Here is an 11,473-nt window from a genome sequence, read left to right as displayed (position 1 = left end):
TTTTCAAGCAAATAATTTCATTTGGTAGTAAATTCTTAAATTTTTCAATCAGAAAAAGATTTTAATTTTAAATCTAAAAGATTTTAACTCAACTAAAAAATACAATGGTCAAAAAACCACTGAAACCTGAAACAAAACAAATAATTTTCAACCAACCTATTACACTTTTCATCAAAAAGCATAATTTTTTAAGCCAAAAAGTTCAATTTTCAATCCAATTCTAAAATTTTCTTCCAAAAATATTAATTTTCCACCAAATAATATAATTTGGTAGAAAATTTTTAAATTTTTAAACCAAAAAGACGAATTCTCGACTGAAATATATCTAAAATATTTAAATTCAACTAAAAAATACGAATTTGCAAAAAATAGTTGAAACATCAACGAAAACAGAATAATTTTCAACCAATCCGTCGCATTTTTAATCAAAAAGGATGAATTTTCAACCAAAAAGTTCAATTTTCAAGTAAATACATTAATTTTCAATAAAATTATTTAATTTTCTACCGAAAATATGAAATTTTAAAAATAAAAGTTGGTTTTCAAGCAAATAAGTTCATTATGTAGTAAATTGTCACATTTTTCAGCCAGAAAAAGATTTTAATTTTAAATCTAAAACATTTGAATTCAACCAAAAAAAAATAATGGTAAAAAAACCGCTGAAACCTGAATCAAAGCCAATAATTTTCAACCAAACCGTTACATTTTTCATCAAAAAGCATAATTTTTCAACCATAAAGTTCAAATTTCAAGAAAATACATTAATGTTCAATCAAATTTTGGAATTTTCTACCTAAAATATGAAATTTTCAAAATAAAAGTTGATTTTCAAGCAAATAATTTCATTTGGTAGTAAATTGTTACATTTTTCAGCAAGAAGAAGATTTTTATTTTAAATCTAAAACATTTTAATAAAAAAAAACCGCTGAAACCTGAAACAAAACAAAAGACTTTGAACCAACCGGTTACATTTTTTAACCAAAAAGTTAAATTTTTAAGAAAATACGTTAATTTTCAATCCAATTTTTAAATTTTCTTTCAAAAATATTAATTTTCCACCAGAACAGTTCATTTTCAACCAAATGATTTCATTTGGTAGCAAATTGTTAAATTTTTAAAACATAAAGATGAATTCTCGGCGAAACATTTAATTGTTAATATCTCAACCAAAAAAGATTTTGATTTTAAATCTAAAACATTTAAATTCAATAAAAAATAAGAATTTTCAAAAAATTGTTGAAACTCAACGAAAACAGAATAATTTTCAACCAAATCGTTACATTTTTAATAAAAAGGATGAATTTTCAACTAAAAAGTTCTATTTTCAAAGAAAATACATTAATTTTCATTGAAATTATTGAATTTTCTACCAAAAATATGAAATTTTCATCAGAAAAGTTAAATTTTAACCAAGTAATTAAATTTGGTAGCAAATTGTTAAATTTTTCAACAACAAAAAAATGAATTCTCAACGAAACATATAATAGTTGATATTTCAACCCAAAAAATTTTAATTTTAAATCCAAAACAGTTAAGCTCAATCAAAAAATAATAATTATCAAGAAAATGGTCCAATCCTCAACAAAAACAGATTAATTTTCAACCAAACCGTAGCATTTTCAACCAAAGAAGTGAATTTTCATCAAAAAATTTTCAACATTTAACCAAATAGTTCAATTTTCAACCGAATAGATCATTTTTTGACCAAGAAGATTAATTCTTTAAGAAAAAAGACGAATGTTCAACAATATACTTGAACTTATAATGAAACAGTTGAAATTTTAACTGAAAAAGATCAATTTTTAACCAAACAGTTAAAACTTGAACTAAAAAAAGTAAATTTAAACCAAAAATGAAACGATTTTGAACAAAATAGTTCAATTTTTCACCAAAGAGATGCATTTCTAAAAGTGTAAAAAATAAATTTTTAATGAGCCATTCCCCTTCAAATTAATATCGTAATTTATAGCCAGCGTTTTTTTGATTAAAAAAATTCCAGGTCATTTTCCAGATTTTCCCAGGTCAAATCGCCACCCTGTTTAAAAAAAAATATTTTCTTAATCGTTCAGTGAATAGAGATTCCCTTACCTATGCACCAAGAGACCAACAAGAAAAGGAGCTGGAGGAAGAACAATTTTCTGTAGACACTGGAGAGTTTGTCGAATGAACAAAAATCCTGCGTGTTCTCGAGATCCTAATAAATTCCCACTTGAATGTATCGACACACCGTATTCGGTTATCGTATTTCCTACAATAGGAAAAGAACAATGTGAAATTAAAATAATATAAATTAAAAATAATGTAAATTTAAATAAAGAAAATTATGATAAAGATTCTAGACGATTATCGGAATTTATTTGACATCAAGTCACCTTTTGTTGCCTCCACATACATCTGATTGATGTGGATGAGAACGTCCTTTGGAATTTGCGTCTCGTCAGGCAAGGTCTCTATTAAAAATACAACTTCGTCCTGTCCCACACAGGCAAGACCCTTTGATGTGATATTCCAGCATATCCTATTGACGCAGCAGCTTACTGCCAAAATACCAATAAATAGTTTCCATTTAAAAACTAAAAAATTTCATTTCTTACAGTCTTACTCCCCAATTTATATTTTCTTTTTTTTTTCTTTGGTATCAAATTCGAAAATTCTCCGCAGATTTTACACTTCTTTTCAATATCTTCTCCCTTTTTTTTTATCCCGCCTTAATGTTTTCTTTAAACTGTTATTTATTTCGGATTTAAAAGTATTTTCCCTTGTTTTTTAGAATAATTTCAAAATTTAAAATGATTTTTTTACTAAAAAAAGCGAATTGTCAGCACAATAATTGAATTTATGATGAAATAGTTGAATTTTCAATTAAAAAAGATCAATTTTTAACCAAACAGTTAAACCCTGAACTAAAAAAGATACATTTAAAACAAAAATGAAATTGTTGAATTTTTATGACAAAAAATACTTCCAATGACCCCTCCCCCTTCAAATTAATAACGTAATTTATGGACAGCTTTTTTGCGATTTAAAAAATTGTAGATCATTTTCCAGGGTTTTCCAGGTCAAATCGCCACTCTGTTTCTTTTAAATATTTTGCTAAATAGTGATTTTATCCAAATTCAAATTTAACTATTCCATTTTTGATTGTCAATTAATCTTTTTTAGTTAAAAATTCAATTATTTGATTAAAATTAATTAAAGTAATGTACTTCGTTAAAAATGTTGTCTCTTTTTTGTAGAAAATTATTCTTCTTGGTTCTTGCTTTTTTAATTGAGTATATAATTATTTTATTTTTCGTTAGAAGTTTGTCATTTTTTGTTGAAAATTCAACCAACAAACTACTTGGGACATGCAAAGGGGATTACTTTTTTTTTAAATTGTACAATTTTCAACAAAATGTATAAACTTTAAACCAAATAGTTTAATTTTTAACTGAAAACATGGATTATCAAACGAAAAGATTAATTTTCTATCCAAAAAGACGAATCTACAACTAAAAAAAAAACATTTTCAACCACACAATTGAATATTTAAGAACAAAATTTTCAACAACAATTGAATAAACAAATTTTCACTTAAAGAATTGATTTTCAACCAAAAAATAATGAATTTTCAACAAAAAGCAATGTTTTTAACCAAAAAGATGAATTTCCAACTAAAATGATGAATCTTCAACTGCACTAGTTAAATATTCAGTTGAAAAATAAATTTTCAACAGAAAAAAAAGAATGATTTTTCAAAAAAAATACTTCAATTTTCAATAAAAAACAGTTGAATTCAATCAGAAAAGACGAATTTTCAACAAAATAGTTGAATTAAACCAAAACAAAAAACAAAACTAATTTTTAACCAAGTAGATGAATTGTCAATTAAAAATTGCTTTTACTTACAATTCTTCAATTTTAAAAATAATAATTGAATTATAAATGAAAAAAAGTTCAATTTTGAAGAATATTGTTAAATGTTCAACTAAAAAAGATAAATTTCTAACTGAAAATTGAGTAATTATATTTTCAATAAAAAATTAAGTTTTAATACAAAAAAAAGAATTTTTAACAAAATAGTTAAATTTACAAAAACAAACAAAAAATGTAACCAAGTAGGTCGATAGTTGAATTTTCAACCAAAAAATGACTTTTTTCATCAAACTGATAAAAATGTTAACCAAATAAATAGTTTGTCCGACTAAAAATGACAAACTTCTAACCAAAAATAAAATAATTATATACTCAGTTCAAAAATCAAAAACCGAGAAGATTAATTTTATACAAAAAAAAGAAAATTTTTTTAACGAAGTAAATTAATTTAAATTAAATAATTGAATTTTTAATTAAAAAAGATGAATTTACAATCAAAAAATGGAATAGTTAAATTTTAAGTTGTAGAGAATAATTTTCAACCAAAAACAAAATCAATTTTCAACCACAACAACAAAATTTTCAAGCCCACAAAAAAAATTAATTTTCCACTAAAAAATAAATTTTGTTTCAACAAAAATTGAATGAATAAATTTTCGGTTAAAAAATTATTTTTCGACTATAAAGAATGAATTTTCAACAAATAGCAAAGTTGTTAACCAAAAAGAGGAATTTTCAATTAAAACAATAAATCTTTAACTAGATTAGTTAAATATTCAGTTGAAAAATAAATTTTCAACCCAAAACCAAATAGTTCAATTAAACAAAAACCAAAATTAGTTTTTAACAAAGAACTTGACCTTTCACCTGAAGAGGATACATTTTGATAAAACTGCTTAATTTTCAACAAAGTGGATCAATTTTCAACCAAAACTTACTTTTATACAGAATTGTTCAATTAAAAAAGTTATAATTGAATTATCAACTAAAAAAAAAGATAATTTTTTAAGCATACTGTTAAATGTTCAACTAAAATCGATAAATTTTTAACTGAATATTGAACAATTATATTTTTATTAAAAAATTAAGTTTTAACAACAAAAAAATGGTAACAAAATAGTTAAGGTTCCAAAAACAAACAAAACATGGATTATCAAAACGAAAAGATTAATTTTCTATCTAAAAAGGCGAATTTACAACTAAAAAAATTATTAAGTTTTAACTAAATATTTAAATGGTCAAGAACAAAATTTTCAACAAAACTTGAATGAATAAATTTTAGGTTAAAAAATTAATTTTTGACCAAAAAAGAATGAATTTTCAACATAATCGTTAACTTTTCAATAAAAAACAGTTGAATTAAACCGAAAAAATTAATTGTTAACAAATAACTTGACTTTTCAACTAAAAAGTATATTTTTTGATAAAACCTGTGTAATTTTCAACAACTTAGATGAATTTTTAACCAAAAATTGGTTTTAAATAAAATTGTTCAATTTTAAAAATAATAATTAAATAATCAACTAAAAAAAAAAGATAAATTTTGAAGCAAATTTTTAAGTGTTTAACTAAAAACGATACATTTTTAACGAAAAATTGAATAATTATATTTTCAATCAAAAATTAAGCTTTAACAAAAAAATTTTTGTTAACAAAATAGTTAAATTTCCAAAAACAAACTAAAAATTTAACCAAGTAGTTCGATAGTTGAATTTTCAATTAAAAACAGAATTTTTTCACCAAACCGATAAAAACTTCCACCAAATAAATAGTTAAATGTTCCGACTAAAATTGATAAACTTTGAACAAAAAATGAAATAATTATATACTCAATTGAAAAAATAAAAACCAAGCAGATTAATTTTCTACAAAAAAGAGACACAATTTTTAACGAAGTAAATTATTTTTCATAAAATAATTGAATTTTTAATTAAAAAAGTGTAATTTACAATCAACAAGGGAATATTTAAATTTTAAGTTGGAGAAAATAATTTTATACAGAAAACAAAACCAATTTCCAACTACAACAACAAAATTATAAATTTTCAAACACAAAAAAAGATTAATTCTCTACCAAAAAAGAAATTTTTTTCAACAGAATACATTAATTTTCAACGAAATTGTTGAATTAACAAACAAAAAATTTTTTAACAATTAATGCTTGACCAAACAGTGGAATTTTTTACCTTAAAAACCTTAATTTACAATCAAAAATAAAATAATTACATTTTTTAGTTTAAAAAAATAGTTATCTGACGAAAAAAAAAATAATTTTGAACAAAAAAGATTATTTTTCAAGCAAGAAGATTAATTATCTAAAAACAAAATTTTAACAAAATACAGGGATTTTCTACCAAAAAGTTGATTCATCAATTAAAAAATTGAATTTTCAACTAAAAAATATAAATTTATAATAAAAATAGAATAACTAAATTTTAAGCTTCTGAAAATAATTTTCAACCGAACAAAAAAATTTAAACCCAAAAGATGAATATTTAAGCAAGAAGATTAATTTTCTAACTTACACTGAAAGAAAACAATTTTCAAAAGAAGAATCGAATTCTCAGCCAAAAGGATGAATGCTCAAGCAAGAAAATAATTATTTAAAATAAAAAAAATTAGGTTTTTGAACAAAATACATAAATTTTCACTGAAATAGTTGAATTTTCAATTTAAAAACATTAATTTACAATCAAAAATGAAATAGTAACATTTTTAATTCACAAAAATAGTTTTCAACCGAAAAAAAACTAATTTTGAACCAAAAAAATTAATGCTCTACCAAAAAATTCAACTTTTCAGCAAAATACATAAATTTTTAACAATTAAATTTTCAACTAAGAAAGATAAATTAATAATATAAGATGGAAATATTAAATTTTAAGCTAATGAGAATAATTTTCAATCAAAGAAAACTTTAACCAAAAATATGAATATGCAAGCAAGAAGAATAATTATTTCAAAGAAAAAAATTAATTTTTTAAACAAAATACATGAATTTTCACTCTAATAGTCGAAATTTCAACTTAAAAAGACAAATTTACAATATAAAATGTAATCGTTTAATTTTTAGCATATAAAAATAATTTTCAAGCGAAAAAATACAAATTTTAAACACTAAAATTATAAATTTTCAAATAAAAAGATTATATTTCTACAAAAACAGAATTTTTTAAATAAAATGCATGAATTATGAATCAAATAGTTTAATTTTCAACTACAAAACATTAATTTACAATAAAAAATGGAATAGTTAAATTTTTAATTCACAAAAATAGTTTTCAACCGAAAAAAACTAATTTTGATCCAAAAAGATTAATGCTCTACCAAAAAATTCAACTTTTCAGCAAAATACATCCATTTTGCACAAAATAGTTAAACTTTCAACTAAAAAAGATAAATTTACAATAAAAATGGAATAACTAAATTTTAAACTAATGAGAATTATTTACAATGGAAAAAAAATTTAACCAAAAAGATGAATATCCAAGCAAGAAGAATAATTATTTCAAAGAACAAAATTAATTTTTTAAACAAAATACATGAATTTTCACTCAAATAGTTGAATTTTAAACTTAAAAAGAAAAATTTATAATATAAAATATAGTCGTTTAAATTTTTGCATACACAAATAGTTTTCAGCCGAAAAAAACAACTAATTTTTAACCAAAAACATTAATGCTCTACCAAAAAATTTAAATTTTTAGCAAAAGACATGAATTTTTAACCAAATAGTTAAATTTTCAACTAAAAAAGGTTAATCATTAAATACTCAAATTTTAGTAATAAATTAATTTTCAACCAAAAGATAAGAATATTCATCAAAATGGTTAAATTTTCCACCAAGTGTTTAATTGTCAATATTAAAATATACCATCTCAACCAGTAAATAGTTAAATTTCAAGTTAAAAAAATTAACAATAAATAATTAGCCAAAAGTACTCACAGTTAATTATTTTTATATACGCATAAAGGTTTCGATTGATGGCAAACATCACCGGAGGCTCGCACTCGTTCCTCAACGAAGCGATCAAATTGTTTTGGTCCGAAATATCGTGGTAGGTAATTTCTAAAGAAAAGTCAAAATTTCGTCATTTCATATATGTATAGAAATTGAGCAATACACCAGAACCTCGATTTAGTAACAGTGGCGGGAGTTGCCTCATTACTAAATCGAGGAAATCAAAATGTAGATAGAGTCAAGGCCGCCTGAAACGTTTCTAATTGGAATGCATAATATTGCGCAATATACTCGACTCAGTACTCGCGCACTGCGGCCCTTCCGAGGCGAGAGTCGAAACCGTCTCTCGCCCTGCTTCCTGAAAAAATGGCGTGGGCCAGCAATTCTAGGAATTACTGAATCGGGGTTCCGGTGTATTTTGTAAAATATAACTTTCTTTTAATTATCCTTACGTCCTTTGTGAATTGTAACAGTGGGCGGTAACGCATTCGGATCCTGTGGATCCCAAGGTGCGAGATTCTGCTTCTTAGTAATATTGGAAGACAGAGGCAATCCGGAAGCCGAAATTCTCTTACTTGCAATCTTTTTCGATGGCGGCCGAGGGTCCCAGGATGTGTCTAGCTCTGTTAGGTCACAGCCAGGCCTTATTCCTGTGTTTCGAGTGAGACGTGTGTGTGAAAATGAAAATAATGAAACGAAAAAGGAGGAGACTGCGAAACACTGACAATGTTCCGGGGAGAAAAATCAAGAGAAATATTGCATATGATTTAGGTGAGGAAGAAATAAAAAGGAAAAAATCAAAATATGATGGAAGAAAATAATAGAAAATAATTGTAAAAAATATGAATCGAGGATAACAGAAAATGAAAAAAGTGTACTCGTGTAAAGTGTATATATTCATATATGTATCACGGTGTGCCTCGAGTAAATTTAATCCGAAAGAGTTTTCATCTCTCGTTTTTTTCCTAATCTCATTTCTGTGATAACCTACGATAATTTTAAGACCAAAAGACAGAAAAATTGCTGACGGAATTTTTGAATGGAACTTATTTTTAATTTTGATTTTCTAATATTAAAAATATAAACAGTTTTAAAGTCCATTATGAAATAAATGTGTATATTTTAAGAGCTTTTGAATTTTTAAGACAATAATTTTGAATTCAAAGCGCTTGATATTAAAATATATATGATATATATAACAATTTTAAATTAGGTAAAATTTTGAAAAAATACAATACTTCGAATTCAGTGAAATTAAATTCGATTTATAAAATTTCTCAATAAAAGCGTTTAAAATTGCATAATTAATCAAGAACCTTAATTTTCTACTATAAGAGACAAATTTTCATTAAAAAAATTTTTTTTAATGAAAACAGTTGAATTTTAAAATTAAAAATATAAATTTATAAACAAATATGGAATAGTTAAATTTTCAGCGGAATAAAATAATTTTCAACTGAAAAAAAAAAAGAATTTTCAAACAAAACGACGAATTTTCAAGCAAGAAGAATAATTTTCAACCAGAAAAGACAAATTTTTTGAAAATAGATTAATTTTAACCAATTAGTTGAATTTTCATCTAAAAAATATTATTTCACAATCAAAAATAGAATAGTTAAATTTTTAGTTATATAAAATAAGTTGCAAACGAAATAAAACGAATTTTTAACCAAAAAAATGAATTTTCAACCAAGAGGATATATTTTTTACCAAAAAATACAAATTTGTACAAAAACCCATTAATTTTCAGCCAAATAGTTGAATTTTCAACTGAGAAATATTAATTTACAATAATAAATAAATCAGTTAAATAAAATAATTTTCTATTCAAAAAATTAATTTTTAACCAATTAGTTTTCTAAAAAAAATGGTGTTCACAAAATACATTCATTTTTAACCAAATAGTTAAATTTTTAATCAAAAAATATTAATTACAATCAAAAATGGAATAGTTAAATTTTCGATTAGAGAAAACAATTATCACTCAAAAAAAATGAATTTTCACCCAACAGATGAATTGCTCAAACAGAAGGTTAATTTTCAGCCAACAAAAAATTAATTTACAACATAACAGTTGATTTTACAGCAACAAAAAATGACTAACAAAAATGTATCATACACAAAACAGTTGAATTTTCACAAAAAAAATCAATTTTCAACCAAGAGGATTAATTTTTGTAGCAAAAAAAAAAGAAAAAAATTTTACCAAAATACATTAGTTTTCAACCAAATAGTTAAATTTAACACTAAAAAATATTAATTTACAATTAAAAAAATAAATAAATTTTCAGTTAGAGAAAATAATTTTCAACAAAAAAATTCTTTTTTTGCGGGCCTGTGTTTGTTCAGAATTTTGAACAAAATGCATGCATTTTTAACCTGATAGTTAAATTTTTACTAAAAACGAGAAATTTCCAAACTTTTCGATTGTAAAGTTATATTTTTTAGTTTGAAAATTCAATTCTTTTGTTAAAAATTCAACTGCTTCGTTAAAAATTGAACTATTTCGTTAAAATTTAATTTTTAGATTGAAATTTCATTATATTAATGGTAAATTCTTCTCTTTAGTTAAAAATTTAACTATTTTGTCAAAAATTATATTCTCGATAGTATTTTTTGTTTTTGGTACAAAATTATTCATTTTTTTTTTAAATATATTATGTTGAAAATTCCTATTTCTCAGTAGAAAATTTATTAGTTTCAAAATGCATGTATTTTCTTGGAAATTCGCCTTTCTTCCTTAAAAAATATTCCATTTAGTAGAAAATTGAATAATTTTGTTAAAAAATCATATTTTGGTTACAGATTTAAGAATTTCGTAGAAAAATCATAGTTTCTTGATTTAAAATTGATTTTTTAACTGATAATTTAATTATCACAATTCAAGATTCATCATTTTAGTTGAAAATTCATCACTTTCTTTGAAAATTTAAATATTTTGGTGAAAATTTGCTTTTTTTGGTCGAAAATGTATCTTTTTACTTCAAAAATTAACTATTTGGTTGGCAATTCATGTCCTCCATCAAAAACCTGCTTTTTTATAGTTAAAAAATTAATCTTACTTGTGTAAAAAACCAACTTATTGTTTGAATGTTGAAGTCTTGTTGAAAATTCAACTATTTTGTTGAAAATCTGTTTTTTTTTTCTTTTTTGATGGAACTTAATTTTTTTTACTTAAAAAAATACTTATTCCATATTTAGTTAAAAAAGTATATTTTTTATTGAAAATTGATCTTCTCTAGTTAAAGAATTTACTATTGGGTTGGAAATTCATGTATTTTGTTGAAAATTCCTTTTTTGGTAGAGAATTATTTTTCATGGCTGAAAATCCATCACTCTAATTAAAAATTCAACTATTAGGTTGAAAATTTATATTTTTGGGTTTAAAATTCAACTGTTTTGCCGAAAAATCGTCTTTTTGGTATATTTAGTAGAAAATTCAATAATTTTGTTAAAACTTCATTTCTTTTGGTTAAGGATTATCCATTTTAGTTCAAAATGCATTTCTTTTGTTATATTTTTAACGAAAGTTGTAGAATAATCATTTCTTGGTTTAAAATTTATTTTTTAACTGATGATTTAATTATTACAATTAAATATTCACCGCTTTAGTTGAATATTCAATTATTTGATTATTTGTTAGTAACAGAATATTAG

General features: G+C 23.2%; 1 protein-coding gene across 3 annotated transcripts in view; it reads right to left on the bottom strand.

Annotated features, from left to right (window-relative positions):
* Nucleotides 1-11,473, bottom strand: part of LOC117174326 (zinc finger FYVE domain-containing protein 16) — a 62,336-nt gene that overhangs the window by 19,862 nt on the left and 31,001 nt on the right. For 2 of the 3 annotated variants that reach the window (XM_033363342.1, XM_033363345.1), the window contains exons 7-10: nt 8,269-8,466; nt 7,802-7,924; nt 2,373-2,537; nt 2,089-2,248 (exon numbers count right to left, since the gene is read on the bottom strand). In XM_033363342.1, the coding sequence (XP_033219233.1) occupies nt 2,089-2,248; nt 2,373-2,537; nt 7,802-7,924; nt 8,269-8,466 (646 nt within the window). The remainder of the gene's footprint in view (nt 1-2,088; nt 2,249-2,372; nt 2,538-7,801; nt 7,925-8,268; nt 8,467-11,473) is intronic. The other variant, XM_033363344.1, reaches the window with a different exon arrangement.

Source organism: Belonocnema kinseyi, chromosome 6, assembly GCF_010883055.1.
Source record: "Belonocnema kinseyi isolate 2016_QV_RU_SX_M_011 chromosome 6, B_treatae_v1, whole genome shotgun sequence".
Lineage (NCBI taxonomy): Eukaryota > Metazoa > Arthropoda > Insecta > Hymenoptera > Cynipidae > Belonocnema > Belonocnema kinseyi.
Note: the sequence above shows the minus strand (reverse complement) of the source record. Positions and strands in the feature narration are given on the sequence as shown.